Source organism: Poecile atricapillus, chromosome 6 (assembly GCF_030490865.1).
Source record: "Poecile atricapillus isolate bPoeAtr1 chromosome 6, bPoeAtr1.hap1, whole genome shotgun sequence".
Lineage (NCBI taxonomy): Eukaryota > Metazoa > Chordata > Aves > Passeriformes > Paridae > Poecile > Poecile atricapillus.
The window spans coordinates 23870175-23888668 of record NC_081254.1 but is presented as its reverse complement, the minus strand read 5'-3'; the positions used below and the strand labels follow the sequence as shown (position 1 = coordinate 23888668).

Genomic DNA, 18494 nt, shown 5'->3' with positions numbered 1-18494 from the left:
CAGTAGCTTTTTAGGTTTCTGTGGTCTAATCATGGTCATGATATGGTTGCTTGGACCTATAAAGCAAGTCAAAAGGTTGAAAGAACTAGAGTTAGTGTCTTGGATCCCAGGAAATCTAAATGCAAAGAGTCTACATTGTTTTCAAGTGATTTTGTGTCACTAAAGGACACGAATGATTCACACGAATGCCTCTCAATGTCAGAACAGGAAAGAAGTAACTTTATTCTCTGACTCCAGTATTTATAGATTCTTGACAATGACCAGGAATTGGATAATTAAGTTATCACCTTCCCAATCACACTGGTCATGCAAAACTTCTATCAAAAGACATTTCTTAGAAGGAATCTGATAAACAACTTATGTTTATAGGACTTTCATGGGAAAGTAACTAAAACTGTGAATACATTATCAGAAGGCTTTAAGTTTCAGGGCAGTTTTTCTCTGCTCATCCAGATGATGAATGGGGTTCACATTCACATCATTGCACCCCAGCACTTCCAGGCAAGCTCGCTGTGCTGCATGAGACCTTACCTCTGTCCTTACCTCTCCAAGCTGTGCTGTGAGGCAGTCTGCCAGAAAGCCCCATAAGGCAATCTTGCCCTATAAAGCAATCTTAAACAGTCCTGGGTGGCTCAGGCCACGTTAGGAGGGCTTGCATATCTGACCCCGTATGAGATGCTGGCTAAAGGTAATTCCCAAAAACCACGTTTGCCCTTTTTGTCTGTGTTGGTGTAAAGCAATGCACAGGTCTCTTCCTTGGAAGAAACAAATCCATTGCTTCTCTCTGTATTATGCTTCTGTATTAAATGTTTCTGTTTCCCAGTTCTTTATGGTCTGTGTTGAATTGAATGGGAGAAAATCTCTTTCCATGTTGAGCTGCTTCAACACAGGACTGTAGGACAAGAGTTACAAGAAGTTCTATGATACAGCATTATTTCTTCACCTATACTCTGCACATCTCTGGAAAACCCATGCTGTTGCAATAATTACAGCCAGCAAATGGAGACAATTAGCAGAACTAGTATTTATACACGTTCTCTGTATGCCATCTGCAGCAAATAAACTTCAAAGGTAAAGGAAATACCTATAAGCACAAATGTTAGATACATTCGTTGAAGACACAGTCTCAGGGGAAAATATGGTACAAACAGAACTTGCAAAACACAGAGTAACAGCAAATTACAAGACAAATATCTAAACTGAGTCATTTTCCTTTCTTGTATTAACATGGGTGAGGTAGCATCTGGTTTTAAGTCCATCCCATCTACCGTAAGTACTTCTCTATTCACAGGAGCCTGTTTTTCAGAGGTGGAGTATCCAGAACTTCAGTACCCTGAAGCTTGATTTGAATTCTCTTGTTGCTCTGTGTGCTTCACATTCATGAAAATCAGCTGTAGGGTGTTTCACAGAGGGGTCATAACAGTAAATTATTTTGAAAATATGTATTATGCCAGAATTTGTGTTTTGTCCATGGGTGGTGCATCTGTTGGTTGTGATCCACAGACTTGTAAGTATTTACATCAAAGTTACAGTGAGAAATTCTTTGAGTTGGTTCATAATTTACGAAAAGCTTTCATAGTCAATTTGGACTTCCACTGGGGACATCAAGGAGCGAGCACTCAAAATAGAGCTGGAGTTTTGTCTGGGTAGGATCTGTGTGGTGAGGCTGCTGCCATGCCTTAGGGCTGTCTACTGAGAAAAGTGTTCACACTGCAGTGGAATAAAAATCCATCCTACTGAAAACGGAGATGAGAAAAGAAGGTAAGAATTACAAGTCGTGAGAGTCCAACAGTGTTTGAATTATTACTCAGTCTCTGAATTCTGTAAACTACCTTAGTTTAAAGTGTTAGCTCATGAGTGAAATTAGCAAGTTCTGACTCATAAAATATTATTGAAATGTGGGGTTTGGGATATGATAAGCTCCCTTCTTAGGAGGGACACTTCAAAGGGAGAAGGAAAAATCAAAGAGATAAATCCTTTTCTCACTTCTGTATTCTGCAATAAAATTCTTTAAATGTTTCATAGAAAATGTAAATAATTCATTGGAAGGGAGGAGATAAAGTTGTTAGGGAATTGTTTGTACTTAACCAGCACCTTGTCTTTTGTAGTTTGCCTCACTTCACTGAGAATCAGAGTATCTGTTCCCCCAAAGGAGCAGAGTCAGGGTAAAATGTAGGCAGTTTTTGCTCTGATGCTTTGTACCTGTTCACATTGCAACTTCTGCAAAGCAAAAGAAAAAAAAAAAAAAAAGAAGAAAACACATTTGTATTCTGTATGTATTCATTTGACTTGTGTTCTCAGAGATTTCTTGGCCATTTTAAGATTCAATTTCTTACAAAGGTAGGAAGTACTTTCATCATTACCTATCTACTGTCACATTTTCTAATCTGCATTTCTCATACTTAAATATCAGGAGAACATTAGGGTACATTTCTTGCAGGCCACATGCTGCTCCCTAGTCTATTTTTATAAGTAATTTTTTCTTTTTTGCAAGCTTACCTAAAATAGCAAAAAATTCAAAACATTCCAGACATTTAAAATAAATTAGAGTAATACCATTGGGAAAATATAGAACATTTTCTATTCTGGACTTTCTCTATAAAGCATTTCCATTTTTTTGAAGCAGCCTTTATTTTCCTTGACATAGATTCTTAAAACACAGTGTGTCTTTAAATGCTTTCTCAGTAATGATGGAATAGTGTTGTTTTAGTGTTGTTGTATTTGTTGAAATGTCTTTATAATTTTACCTGATGCAATTGCACATTGTTTCGCCATCATAGTAAGTTACTATCCACTGTCCAATAGTAAGAACTTTGAAAGAAATATAATATCACATACTTTTAAAATGCTGAAAAAGGAAAAAAATCTAGATACTGGGGAATTTTGTCTTTGAAAGAACTTTTTCAGCAATTAAATTTAAGCTGAAATCAACTGAATGTATTCAGCTTGACCTGTGTCAGTTTTTAAGAATACTGTCAACTCTTTTGTGTCAGGGATATTGGTAAAGTGAGATTTGAAATTCCTTTTTTCATGTGGTGCCAAAAATTAAATATCTACATTGCCATTCAAGTCTTAAAATTATATATATTTGCACATAAATTGTCCTTAAAAGTTTCATTTCTATGTAAAATATATTGCAAGAAGAAACACTGGCTTAAAATTATCAAGGAGTATTTTTTCTTAATTTATTTTTTCTCATTGTACACGAAACATATTTTTGGTCTCATTTTTTACTTACTTAGGGATGGGTTTGAGATTATTGTTTCAACCATTTCTTTCTTAATTTACAAGTCATTCTTCCTACACTAATACAGTGTAAATATTGAACTGTGGGGGGTTTTCAGTATGTAGTAACTGACTAAACTCAAAACCTCAAGGAGGAAGAATGATGGATTAATTATCCAGATTTAGATTTCAGTCCTGCAGTTTCTTGGCAGTCCACAGGTATCTTGCTGCATTCATGCAACATCATTGTCTTCCAGAAGATGCAGAATCAAGACTTCAGCTCTAATTCTGCAGGGAGTTTCTAATCACATGAATAATTATGTTAAAAGAGGAATATTCACACTAATAACCTTTCACAGGATTAGGTTTTGCATGATATGGATAGTGATACAATTAGCAGTATTTAAATCCTCCTCCAATTACTTTTGGTTTACAATGTTAGCAATTCAGGATTTTCTTCAAAAAGAAAATATGCATAGTAACAGAATGTATATAAATCAGATAATATAACTGTATATTTTGGCTCTTTCAAAGACAGATGGAGTAAATTCATTTTATGTCAGAGCTAAGTGGCCGTTTTTTACCGAAGTTGGTTTTCATATTATCATTTGGTAGTATGAAATAAACAATGCTTTAACCTTTTGTCTCCAAATTCTAGATTTCTCATCTAATATGATCAGTCTCAAAATGGGGGGAAAGGACTATGATGCCCTAAATTTAATATTAAACCTTTTTATCTAATTTCTTTAGTGGCAGTTTAGAACACTGCTGCAGAATTGAGACCATAAAATTAGTAACAGTTAAATCTTATGTGAAATAGCAGAAATATTAAAATGTTCATTTGAGGATGAAATTTTACTACAACTTATTTTCTTGCATCTGTGCTCACACATGAAAATCCAGTTCAACAGAAATTTTCATCCCTGAAATCTTGCTGATTTAGGTGCTGGAAATGTACCCAGTTGGTTTTTTCCTCCATCGCTCACTCTTTTATACTGCATTAGAGGTTTTTAATGTACACTTGTATCTTATTTTCTATGTTGTCTTTGGCTACTGTTCCAAAAATTATGCAAAATAGCTGAAGGAAAATTTAACCAAGGTGGAGTGAGAATAGCAGTGAAATGAGGTCTTTTTAATCTTCAAACTTCTGCCCTTGATCACTTAGCTATTCAAAAGCCAGTTGCTCATGAACAAAACAATGTTAAAATAGATAGCCTTGACTACGACCCATTGAGTACCTCTGAAGATATATTCTTTATTTATTATGGTAACATGAACACTAAAACACTAGGGTTAAACTTTATACTGGTGATTTCTAGATAAAATTGTATTAGCTTTTTAACAAACCAGTCACAACGCTTATTAGAGTTTGCTGTGATTAATCTGAATTGTTACCGTAGGAAAATTCCCAGTAAAGCTTCCATCCTAACAATCTCTCTTTATATAGTGGCATTTCACATTTTTATAGTACACTTCAACATACAGCACTTTCTTTAATGTTTGTATAAAAATGGCTGTTGAGAGCTTCTGACACTGACAGCTGGGCTGAAGGGAGTTTAGGATGGAAAACTTTTATACTTCAACAGAATTGTTGCTCTGTCAGTATTTCTTTTATTAACTTTTTTTTCATTTTTTACATTCTGGCATAGATGAGAACTCATGCAGCCTGCTGGACTCTGGGCAGTTAGGGACAATCACTGACACTCTTGGGACCTTCCTGCCACCATCTTTCTGTGATCGGACTGTGCAGTTATGATTTGAAAATAAAAAAGGTTTAAAGTTTGGAAAGATGAGTGCTACCACTGCACTTCCCAGTTAGATAAGGCTAATCAGTATATTTGATTGTACCAGTTGGACCAATTGGAGTGGGTCCAGAGAAGAGCCACAAAGATGATTTGAGGCATGGAACATCTTTCCTGTGAGGAAAGGCTGAGGGAGTTGTGGTTGCTCAGCTGCAGAGGGGAAGGCTCCAAGACCTCAGTGCATCCTTTCAGTACCTAGAGAGGGTTTATAAGAAAAACAGGAGCAGATTTTTAGCAGAGCCTGTAGCAATAGGAGAAATAGTTTTAAACTAAAAGGATCTATTTACATTAACTATAAGGAAGAAGTTTTTTACAATAAGGGTAGAGAGACACTGACAGTGGGCGACACAGAAATGTGGTGGATGCACCACTCCTGGAAACATTCAAGGTCAGGTTGGATGTGACTCTGAGCAAACCTGGGCAGCAAATGTCCCTGCTCATACTGGGGGCCGTTGGACAAGGTGACATTTAAAGGTCCTTTCCAACCCAAACCATTCTCCGATTCTGAGATTTTGTAGAGCTGGGTGCTTTACCTTTCCACTGCCATTTTTATTAAATGCAAGCTGTAATGAATATGCAAAGCCATGAGCCAGCCAGTTCACTTGCCATAAGAGTAATTTGAGTAATCAAAATTAGCTTTCTAACAGTGGGTTTCTGACTGGTGCCAGGAAGAAATTTGTGTTGATGAATCTTCCAGTGCCATAGCTGTCAATATGTTGTGGTCGTCAAGTTTCAGCGTATGGCAAGTAATCAAATGCTCCCCAGCTTCTGAAGTAGAGTTCTGGGACAATTTGAAAATAAAAAATTGAAAAGTTGAAGCAGTTTTATTTGATAGGAAAGAAATCAGTGATGAGAAAACTGTTTGCCTATTCTTTAGATTTCTATGCCAGTGCAAGACAGTGCAATCTTTTAATTGTTTAACTGGAACAAAACATTGAATTTCGTGTTGTGGAAATCTTTCAAGTAACTGTTGCCATTTTACAAATTAAAATTTTATGATATTCGACCTTTATATTAAATAAATGAAACCTATTATTAAATAAGTGAAACCTGTTAGCTCTGTTTTTCACTGCCTCTACTGTCCTATCAAGTACATCACTGCTATCATCAGTAAATAAGAAAGGGCTTTTCCACTGCTCCCTCATAAGACACATCAGTCCCTGTGCAAAAAGGATAATTTAGTTTTACTGGAATTTAGAAATCTGGAGGAAACTCCTGTAGACAAAGACAGGTTAAATAAATTTGTGATGGCTGGAAATGTCATCCGTGTGCTCAGTGTTAGATGAAACCTGTATTACTTGGATTTGCCAAAAGTGACTGGATTTGAATGAAAGCCTTTCTTAGTTTCTATGTAGCTGTAAATTATTTTAAGTAAATAAATCAGATTAGTTATAGAATCCAAGTGAGTCTTGAAGACTCATCCAAAGCTATGATTGTAGCTCATCTTGGCATATTTGCACTGAATTTTAGCTTCTTTTGCGTCTGTGGAATTACCTCTATGAGGTTAGCTAACCCAGTAACTGGAGCACCAGTAGTAATGGACTGTGACAGCCTGGGCTCACTGTCCTTCTAACTTACAATACATACTGTTTACTATTTCTGCTGATCTCCTTTGATGGCTTTACAGAAGTTTGCAGGAGTATGAAAACACAATAAAGAGCTTGTAGCTTTAGGTAAAGCAGCATGCATGTCAGAAATCTTGCTCTTTGGTTAGTGGCTACCATTTCAGTGTTGCTCTTAGCATTACAAAAGAAAAAATAACCCCATAATTTAATTATAAGATGCTGGGAAGGAAAAAAAAAAAAACAACGAACCAACCAAAGCAAAAAACACTCCTTGATATTCCCATTTGAAAAGCATGTATGAGAGTGAAAGTGACTGATAAAATGGTGTGGAATATCTCTAGCCGTGCCAGTATTATGAAGCTGGTGGAAATAAGAAAGCTATTACAGGAACAAAAGCTCTGTTTTTTCTGCATGTGATACAAAGCTTTCTTGTCCCAAGCCCAAGAGATTTACCTTATTCTGCTGTGTTTAATACATGTTGGCATCTGTATTTACTTGATATTATGTTGAAATTGAAGCCAGGTACAGCTTTTATTAAAACTGAAGCTTGGCCTCAGCTCTGTATGCATTCTTGACTTCCTTGGCACGTGGTGTGGACTGTGACCTTCTACGCCAAACGTTTCCTCACTGCCAGCAAATTTTGCAACACAGAAACTGGCGCTGGTGTTCTGGCACCTCCCTTTTTGGCAGAGCTGGCTGTTGGAACAATTCAGATCACACTCTTTTCTCCGGTTCCATTCGGTAAATATCATCAGATATAATTTTACACTGTCAGCAATTCAGATTTTTAACTAATGTTTTTCAATTTGTTTTTCCTCATTTTCATCTGTCCTTTTTCTTGGATTGGTTCCTTTGCTTTGTCCTCACTTCCAGCTTTCCCCCACTGTGCTTTCCATGCACATATCTTTCCCACTGAGACTGTATACAAATATTAGAGCTCTAACTCACACTTTTGTCAGCAGGATGTGCCGCACTCTGTAGGCACACTCGGTTCAAATAAAAAGCCCATTGCCAATACAATAAATCAAGTGATTAGCAAGAAGCAAAATGCCAACCTTCTGGGTTTTTTCTGTCCCAGGAGCTTGTGATACACTGTAGAAAACTGAATTTTCTACCAATAAACTGAAGTCAAAGGCATGTCCTGAGAGGTGAGCGCTGTAGTGCTGAACTGAAGTGTCGGCAGCCTGGAGAAATCTGTGGATTTTCCTATTTCTGGTTGTGTGAAAACTGTTGATAGCAAACAAAGCCAGTTAATGAGGACCAGGAAAAAGCAGAGCAGAAAACTCTTTCTGGGAGACTGGACAGCAGAAGATGCTGGTGTAGCACAGGTTTATGCACTTAGTAGCTGTAGAGCTGAGCTGCCCAGGTTGAAGGTTATGCAGCTGGAAATGCAACGGAGGTGGCTGGAGGTAGGACAGTTTCTCCAGTGCCTTGTGCTGGTCATGTTGGTTAATGACTAGCCAACTTTCTCTGGTGTTCAGACAAATCTGTTGCGTGGGCCAGGTTTTTGTGCTTATGGGTTTGCTTTTGGTCACTCCCCCAGAAGACTCATGTGCACTCATTGGAAGTGAACATTATCTAAAGAGAGTAATATGATACTTAAAAATGTACGTAAAATATGGGGAAAAATGCACTTTATGTTCTCATTTTTACAAGCATTTTTGTTCCATGTCAAGTAACAGCAGTATTTCCTTTGTGCTCTTCTCCTTTCCAATTTTTGAAACAAAATAGAAGATCAGAATGAGATAGAAAATTAAAATACTTTTGAAATCTCAAGAACGGAATTGGAATGAAAAAATATGAAATCCATGATGTGTGTACATTTGTGTGAGACAAATTCTTTTATAAATATATTAAGGCATATGCATTGGAACATTCCCGTAGAGCTTCAGTGTACCTTGCTATATTTCTATTTTTGCTAATTGGTTTTAAAATAATTTCTGTTTTCTTTTTCAACATCTTGGGACACTGCATGCATTAAAATATGCAGGGATAAACTCTATTTGAAAAAGACACACGTGATAATCTTAATTCAGTGTTTTTTGTGTAACCTGATTCCTTCTGTATATGTCCTCAGTATTCTAGTCTAGATCTAATCTGAAATACAAGACTAGATGGCATAGAGAGTCTGGACTTCAGTCAACAAAACCCTTTTGTGCTGAGAAGTGAAAGATAACGAAAAAGATGTAATTACTGTAATGATGGGTTAGACCTTTAGATTCATGCTGCAATCAGTGATTCCTGTGGTGCTCTGCTGCAATCATGGTTTAGTGCTGACTGGAGAGACAAGACAGGTAAAGACTGTAAAACACTCCATCAGCTCTTTATCTGGATGCCTAGAGAGGAGTCACACCTCTCATTTGCACATAGGGGTGCTGGCTCCAAGCTCAAGGACAGCATGGTGGATTGTCTTGGAAGGAACATCTTGGAATATTTTTCAAGTGTGTAAAAAGTAAATAAAATCCCTGTAAATTACTCCCTCCCTTCTCAACACACAATAGTAAACATTTTAATTTTATGAAGCTGTTGTGTCTGTCATACATGCACACACACACATAAATATGAGCATCAGAGATTATATATATTTAGTAATCCAAATTTCGTCTTTATTACCCATATAATCAAAGTAAAAAATTCAATTGTATAGGGCTATGCTTGCCAGAGCTGTTACAGTTAAAGTACTGTCAAATCAATGTCAAAATAATTCCAAATACATTCAGAATTTCTTACTTTATTCTCAAAGTCAAGCTTGAAAATGTGTGTACAGCATTAATAAATAATTCTATTTTTATTCTGAATTTGAAAGATTGTTGGATTATGGATTTAAAATAAGTATTTCCAGATGATGCTGATGTGACTCTACAATAATTTTATAGCCATTTTGGATAAAGGGTATTGGTCCTAATTGTGAAACTCTTATTGGTGCAATTAATCCTCATAACTGTGAGCTGTGTCACAGAAGTCAACTGGAACTTCTGCATGAGTAATGGTTGCAGAATCAGCCTCAGACATTTAAATCATTACTATCCCTGGAAAATAACTGAAGATTAGCTCTGGTATTAATAGTTCTATGTGGATGTCACAGAGATTAAAAGCAGATGTTTTCCAGAAGTACATATATTTACCTTCCATGGTCTCCAAATGTCATAATCCATATAAATTTTATTATTTTTCATTTGAAAATGAGTTTTCAGCATTATTTGTCAATTTGGCCAACCCAAATAGGTACATTCTCAAAGTTGGTCAGGAGGATATCCTAGCATAATGGTATGTTCAAGTCCAAGGGTCTGTTTAATCCGTTTTGCACCTTTGTTGGCACTTAAAAGGACTTGCAAAGAAAAACAAAATGAGTACACTGTTGATAGGACTGATCATTAAAGAAGTAAAAAAGAAGTAAAGAAAAGTTTTTGTTCACTTCTGGTCATTAATTGACAAAATCTGTAGAGAACACCTCATTTCTGTGTTTGGTGATCCCCAAAGCTGAAGAACAGAAGGGGTTATGGGAGAACCTTAGACACCAATGCTCAAGACAGAGATAAATTCACAGTGATAGTGTTACACTTCATCCATATGTTCAGCAAGTTATTTATCTTGACTTAAAGATATTGATCCTCTAGTTCACACTCTTCTTCATAGCCTCATGACACAATGTCTCACTCACTGCATGACCAGAACCATTTGACCAGATACAACATCCTCAGTTAAAAACTACTGTATTCATGAGAAATTTCCGTATATTCCATAATTGCCTTCATAACACAACACAAAATCAAAACTTTTTGGAGAGAGAGATTCTCTCCATCTGCTAGTTAAAAATATTTAATATAAATGACTGAGACCAAGGCTGCAGCTATTGGGAAAGAGGCATTAATCTGGTTTACCTTCTCTTAATTAGAAGCCTAAGGTAATATAAAAATAGTGTGTAGGTTTCAAAGAATTTTTAGTAGCACATCATTGTCTCCATCTAAAAGGTGCAATCAAAAGGTAAATTACAGGATGGGTACACAGGTAAAGAGAGTTTTCTGAAAGCTGCACTTTATAGTCAAAGCAGACAAAACATTTCAGTAGAGAATAGCTAGTCCCTTAATCCTCTCTGTGCTTGTCCCAAATACCAGTAGCACATATTCACCTGTACCAATCTTGTGTGTTGTGCTGGCCAGCATTCTTCTTTGTATAAAAGTAGAAGTGATCCCTCTCACTGTTTACTCAAAGCAGGTGATGAATGTACTGTTTAACACTTAAATACTCAAATAGTAGCAAGGGCCCAGATCTGGGTTTGTGAGTGCAACTTCTCACAGTTGAAGAGTTCTGAAGCCAGCACCTGAATGACATAAAGAATGATGTTGAGGTGAAATGCTGAGTAAGAGGAAAAGAACTATTGGTTGTCCACAAATTTTAGCAGTTGTAGAACCAGTGATTATGGCTTGAAACCTGGATAGGCATGGCTAAGTTCATCTGTATTTGTTATGGGCAGTGGAGGATTTTGAGGAGCAAGTTTAAGAAAGATAAAATCACAAGCAGTGAAATGGAAAAAAAAAAAAAAGGTACTTGTCAGAAAAATAGATGTTTGAGATAGTTACTAGTAGTGCAAATGGTGGAAGGGTGACCTTTCAGCTGACAACTCTGTAGGATGAATTGATATTAATGATGAGAGGCCTTTTAATGAAAACAGAAGAAGAAGAAGGGATAAGATCTAGCTTTAAAATCCCCTATACTCATCAAGGTAGAATGATAACCAAGGTGCAAGACTAGGGGTGAGGTTAGAAAGTGACCCCGGCTCAGTGAATCGTTTTGGTGATGAAGGCTGAGGTGAAAAGGCTGTATTGTAGGAACCTTTGTGCAGGATGTTCATGGTACTCAGTCATGTTTGTGAATCTTTGGTGTTTTCATTACCATTAGAATTCTGTGCAATGATAACAAAGTGTCAGTAATTTTCTTCTGCTTAAGAGCTATATCAGAAAAAAAAAAAATAAGGTTCTCCTTTATTCCTTATTATCCCAAAGAAGATTATAATCTTCCTAGATGCAGAGCTTCTGTTTCTTCCTAAAATTCTCATTTTCAATTTTCTGGTGTAAATTTAAAGAGATAGTATTAATCTCATAATAAAGAGAAAGTATTCTGGAGGAGTTGTGTTAAGGTAGTTTTGAGATAAAAAGAGAAGAAAACATATACTGTCTAGAGATGCAGTCTCCAGGGAGATTTTAGGATTGAGGAAAATGGCCTTCAATCACTCTCAGATCTGTGAAATAGCAGACTTTCATCAGGGCCAAAAATGTACATACTTTCCAAATTTGCAATTTTTTTTTTAAATTGTCTTTAGGCATTTGGGTTTGTGATTATGTGAGCTGTTTTTTTTTGTAATAGCCTGCTAAGAATGGGCAGTATTCTCATTAGTGGGGGGTTTCTGGGAAAGAGGTTCAAGAGATAAAGTTCATTTTAAAAATATGTTAAAAAGTGTTCATCTTTAAACAGATAAAAAGAGCTTCTTAGATAAATATTTAATGTTAAGTAATTATCTAGAGAGTAGAGATGACTTGTGGAATAGGCAGAAGGAACAGGAAATGACAAGTCATGGGGACAGTTGAACTTAAGGGGAAAGTTTAACTATTATTAGTCTTGTTATTATCCAAATCCCAGGCATATGAAGTAATTTGGGCTCTTTAGACAGTAAGTTCTGTTCTGGAGCGCAGTGGGCATTTCCTCTACTGGTAGTGGTCTTATAAATGTTAACTGAGCCTATATTAATAGCTGTATTTTTTCTCTTATTGGAAGAATCACTTTCTTATTCTGTACATTTGTATAGTAAAGCATCCTGCCTTGAGGAGGAGGAGTATCCCAAAGATCTCTTCCAACCTCAACCATTCTGTGACCTGTTTCATGAAGCTCATTTTCTGTGGATATTCTTGTAATCCTGTGTTTATCCGGGCTCACACCAGTGAAGAAAATGTGATCTCTAGAACTTGTAACATGATCACACTAAAGTGGGTAGTTAGTGGTCATATCTCTTATGTCAGCGTTTTCACATGAAGATCTAAGGAGCTGGAATTGTGTACAATTAGTTCACTTTACAATATTCATAAGAGGGGAATTAATTGTGACTTTTTGTTCCTATTTTTGTTTTGTTTTCCCTGCAGCCGGGCCTCTGGAACTTCCTCTCTTCGAGCTGATCCCATCACAAAGACAGGTGGTTTTCCATGGGGACCGCTTGCCTTTTCAGTGTACCGCAACCTACGTGGACAACACCACCCAAGTGCATTGGTACCACGCGGGGCGCCTGATGGAAACCGACGAACAGAGCGGCATCTTCGTGGAGGACAGCATCATTCACGACTGCTGCTTGATTACACGGTAACACACACCTCTTGTGCTAGCCAGGCTTGCAGGCAAGGGGAGCAGATTGGACACTTGCAGCGAGCCTCATGAAAAAGTGCGTCAGGAGTTATTTAATTTGAAGCGATTCAATTGCGTGCTTGAATCTGAGCACAGAGGTAGAGACTTTTCATGGCTGTGATTGGCTGTGGTTCCAAAAGTGTCTAGATTTGATCATATATGGGTTTGAAATGGATAAAAATGGTTTGTTATGCAGTGAACCATGAGAAGAAACATGAAAAAACAAGAAAACAAGAAAAGCTTCTGTAGCATATGAGAGTGACTTACAGCCCAGCTGCTTCTTCATGGAACCATCTAGAAGTCTGAGTGATGGACCTATGAGGAACTATTAATTGAAAAGGTTTGGGTTAGTTTTTGTGGGTTCCAATATGCTATATCCTATATTCATTAGTTAAGTAATCTTTTTGTTTCTTACTAAATATTTTTCAATTTTCTGTGACTTTTACCATCTCTCTGCCTTTGTGCTTGAGAGATACAGAGATCTACAGATGCACTTGCTGATGTGAAAAGTGCAAGAGGAATGAAGTAGAGTAGGCTTATATAAAGGAAGCAGAAACTAATTATTTGGCAGTGACTGTAATGTTCCAGTTTTGCTTCGGTTTTCCTGTTAAACATTATTTAATAAATTATAAATTTCAGTGTTTATTTTTGGGTTTCATCACAGAGTATTGGCTTGTCACTAAAAGCTGCTAAGTTGTTGCACACATCCTTTTGTCCTCTGCCAGTTTCCATCATTGATCAAAAAGAGAGTCTGATTCTGTGTGCATGTTCTGCCTTTCTCTTTGTAGAAGATGGGGTGAAAATAGCTATGCTAATTAGCTCTGGATAATCATTAACATCTTTTCACTCAAACAGTTTCTATTAATATAATTGACCTGAAATGCTTCTTGAACTATCAAATAGAAGTTGTGAAGGAAGTCAAATTAAATCCTGTCCACTGGGGACTTTTGGCTTTATTAATTTCATCTACCCACTGATTATTTGACCCCTTTTGGAGTCCTGTAGATCTAGAGGCACAGATCTGACCTATCCTCACAGCTACTGGCTTTCTTCTAATATCAATGAAAAGGACTATTAGACCAATTAGTACAGTAATGCCAAGTGCATGAGCTATTATATAACTGCCGAGTCACTTAAGTTAAAGCATGATCTTCTTATTTCCATTATATCAAAATTAAAAGACATGCTGTTAATCACCTCATTATGTTTTCCAACTGAATTATATTTTGCACTGTTTAAGCAATTTGTAAAGCATAGCAATAAACTAAAATAGTCTAAAATAGTTTTTGAAATTGCTATCCCTTTTAAAAAGCTGTAAGTAGCTTGATTGATTTTTACCTTACATTACTTCTTTTTTTCCAGACTGTAAAATAAAAACCATTGTCTTGCATAGCATATTTTAATAAGGATGGTTGATCTCCTGCCTACTCGTTTGCCCACTGTGCCATTTAATAGGTGACCTTGATGCTGATGGTGCAGTATGCCCTGGAATGTGCAGTATGCACATCTATTCAGAAAAAATGTTCTTTAAATACACCATCACATTTTCTGTTATAGACTGGAAAAATACTCTGACTTGCCCAAGTTATGTGATACAGACTGTTAAAATAAGACAAAATATTCTTGAATAAAACTCAAAGTCCTTAGACAGCTGTTTAAAAGCATGCAACATTTTAATTCCTCACTTACTTGCACTACACATGGCACTTCATAAGATAGAAGGGCATCAACATTGCATTTATCATAGAGCATAGTCCTTATCCAGCCAAAAATGCTAATACTCCAGCAGCTGTGCCTCTGCCTTGATCTAGGTGCTCATCAGAATTAACTTAGTAAAGACATACTTTTGAACCTATTGTAAAAACTGTACTACTTTGAAGTCATTTTTTTTTTAACACGAAGACGTGTATTGTTAAAAATAAGAAAAGATTGGCAACATTGTGGCTGTTAAAATTATCTTCAGTGTTTCTTAATTTTAATCCCATCTTTATGACAATGTACACTATATCCTAATTTATATAATCATTATCATAATAAAATAATATGTAATAGCATGCTTGTTACATGATACAATAGCATGTATTAGTATGCTTGTTACATGCTATTACACACTAATTTGTGATAGTTCTTAAGGCTAAACCATGCTTGTACAAGGCACAGAAACATCAGAAAGACTGTGCCTCCCTGAGGCTATCAAATGTTAAGTATATGATTTGGACTAAAAATAAAGGTAACTTGAAATCAGTTCTTACGGTATCACATTTTGCCTTTGCATACCTAGTCTTTACAGCAAATGTCCCCTGTCTGTGGCTTTCTGTAATTGCTCTAAAGGACAGACTTTGGCCTGTGCTACTTAGCAATTTAAAGATTTCTATAGCTGGTTTTGAACAAAGAGGTGTAGTCATGCTCCAAAAGCTGCTTATTCAAACATTTTTAGGTGGTTATTTTATTGGGTAGTTCCAGATATTTCTGGACATGGATTTACAACACAAATATCTTGCTAAGCCCTTCTGTTTTATTAACTGGCACAGTAGAAGGATAAAGTATCCAAATGTGTATTTTTTGTCTCCTATGATAAAGCAGAATAAACTAAAATAAATATTTTTGTTACAATAATTAAACTAAAGTTTTGAACTGTATTCCGGTCTGTGACATTTTTCTTGGCAAGGAGTATTCCCTTACAGGAGATCTTGAAAAGGTGTTTTCAATTCTGCTGCTAGCTTGCATTTATCATTTCTTGCCAATGATAATAATATTTGATTTTGCTGCTGTTTAATTTTCTGTCATTATGCCTGTGTACAAATGTCATAGTCATATATGAAAATATACATATGATGTGGGACTAATTTCCTATCATTTGCGAATGGCTTTAGATGGATTTGTTAATGGTGCTTCCATGAAGACAGGCTAATTTCTTTAATCTGGAATACTGTATCAGTGTAATAATAAGCAGTAATTCTAACTCAACACATTCTGATTCTCTGATATCCCTGAAGCCATGTAGAGGGAAGGTCATGTAGGATTTTCTGCAGCGCAGCATCTTTCCCAGCTTCCCCACTGTTCCCTTTCAGTGCTTGGAGAAGCCAGCATGACAGTTATTAGAATATTAAACTAGAAAAGGGAATTATTTTAGTTCCATGAACCAAAAAACTCCTCAGTGGCAGAGATAATTTTCAAGAAGTTTCTTATTTACCACAAAGAATATAATGACAATTTTGAAGTCTTCTTACTTCTATTCTGTAAATACTTGTGTAGAGTGTTTAACAGTGCTGATGCCCCGACAGCTGTAATAGCTGCTCTGGGACCATTAGAGTTCACAAGTGCTCCTTCTGAAAACATTAAGCTGTGAAGATAGTTAAGAACCCATAAAAAGGAGAGCTACAGCTGGGGAAACCAACATGCCCTCAACTAAACCTAGGCTAACAGGTGCTAGGATCAAAAGTTGTTTTCAGATGTAATTTTTGTTGCGTAGAATTCAGACTCCTTAGGACTGAATTTTGATCCCCTGAAAATTGTGTTGTTATATTATAGGCTCTCCTAAGTATCTCAGTCTTCTAAAAACAGTTGACAAAGCCACTTTATTTTGTGGGGGGTTTTGATTAAAAAAAAAAACAGTTTAATAATCTGCTTTTTTTAATTCTCTAAGTGCTTCTTTACATTGTGACAGTAGCCACTGCCAAGTAAACAATTAAATAAATAGTAATGTTTGAGATGAGAGGTATAAGATTATGTGGAAATCTCTAAAATGTGCAGAAGAAAGAAGAAATTCAAATCATGGTCCACTTGTAATAGCAAAGTTATGAAAAAAAATTCAAACAAATCAAATGTTGTGGGTTAAAGCTCTTGATCATAAATTACGTTATCCAAACAGGAGGCTGAGTACAAGCAATACTTTTTTACTGTTTTAAATTATCACTGCAGATATTAGTAAAGAATTAGGAGTCTGATTGAGACATTTTCAGTAGAAGAATAAAGATTGTTTAAGATATCAATGATTAGAAAAAAAAAATTTATTCCAGAAGACAGGTGGCATCATGGCAAGTTTGAGATCCGGGCAGACACTTCATATAAGAAAGAATAAAATGCTTCCAGAACTTCTGTGTGAAAGGCACAAATTCAAGGCATGAAATGATCCGGGTGATCCCTAAACTTTGTTAGCAGTTTGGGTGGAATACAGCTGGAAAAGATATGAAGCAAGCAGTAGTGGTTTGAACTGGTCCTAGGTAAAAAAGAGTCTGAAAATCTCTGATAAGGATGTTGGTAGGTTGGATACTTGACCGAATGTTCAGATATGTACCAAATCATGGCAGAATATTGGAGACTGCACAAGATTAACAAGATTAGAACAGATCCAAGTGATTTGATTCAGAAATGCAGGTATTTTATGATCACTTTGTGTTATGCTGTCACGCATATTTTGGAGAAGAGCAGCTATTGGTCATACTGAGAAATCCAGGGAGATAAGCAGAAATTGTTCAGTGCTGGTTTATTTTTGGTTTACCTACTTGACCCTGTTTGAACTTTAGCTGTCAAGGAGTTAGGAAACAAATGAAGCAAAATAACAGTTTAAATTGTAAATCAATATTTCTGTATTATTTTGGGGTCACTTTAAACCCTGTAGACAATGGTCTATGACTCGTTTCAGGCACTGGAGGCAGAAAAGAACAACTGACAGATGCTACTTCACCAGCAATGTTCTCATATATCAGATAGGAAGATAATATTTTAAATTATTGCAGAATATTATGAAATGCCCAGGGTAAAGGTTTCATTACGTGAGATTAAGAGTACCTTCATGTGAATTAATTTGGAAATTAATTAAACTCAGGTCTTTTATCTAAAAATATTTCAATTACCTGAATAAAAGTCAATGACAGTTTTACTACTAATCAGTGTGAAGAATATTTTAAAATATAACCTGTGGAGAGACTAATACAATGAAAAACAAAAGCAGCACCTACAATACTCTCTGCCATTAAAGTAATAGACTATTACCTATGAGTTATGCTTTGTCATAAAACCTGTAGACTTAATTTGGATAAGTGCTTATTGAACCATGATTGAAAAATAGGTATTTTCACAAAAAAAAAAAAAAAAAAAAGGCTGATAGAATTAAAATACTCTAGAAAAATAGTAAGTTGGAACTATAAAAACATTTTGATGGAGTCCTTGAAGACTTTCTTTGGTGTTGAGACCAGATTAGGAAGATGCCTTGCGCTAAATTTTGAGCTCTCACTTCCATCTCTGCTTATATCCAGCAGCCATATATGGGTCCATCCAGCCACAACACTGAAATGTTCAGTAGTAAGAACAAAAATTGACGCTTTATCCCCCAGAAGGGAGAATCAGAGGGTTTTGCCTTGACTTTTTAAGGCCAGAATGATTTTAATGTGGCCCTTCAAACAGCTGCAGCTACACAGCTGAGATCTGGCTGCACTGTAGCAGCAGTTTGGAGTCAACATCTCAGGGCTGGCTTTTTCTAAAGTACTTTTCCTGTCAACATCAATGTTAG

The 18494-nt window shown here is 36.2% G+C and overlaps 1 protein-coding gene across 1 annotated transcript in view; it reads left to right on the top strand.

The window, feature by feature from the left end:
• Window positions 1-18494, top strand: part of LOC131580129 (adhesion G protein-coupled receptor A3-like) — a 261475-nt gene that overhangs the window by 112752 nt on the left and 130229 nt on the right. The window contains exon 7 of the mRNA XM_058840923.1: window positions 12727-12940. Within this exon, the coding sequence (XP_058696906.1) occupies window positions 12727-12940 (214 nt within the window). The remainder of the gene's footprint in view (window positions 1-12726; window positions 12941-18494) is intronic.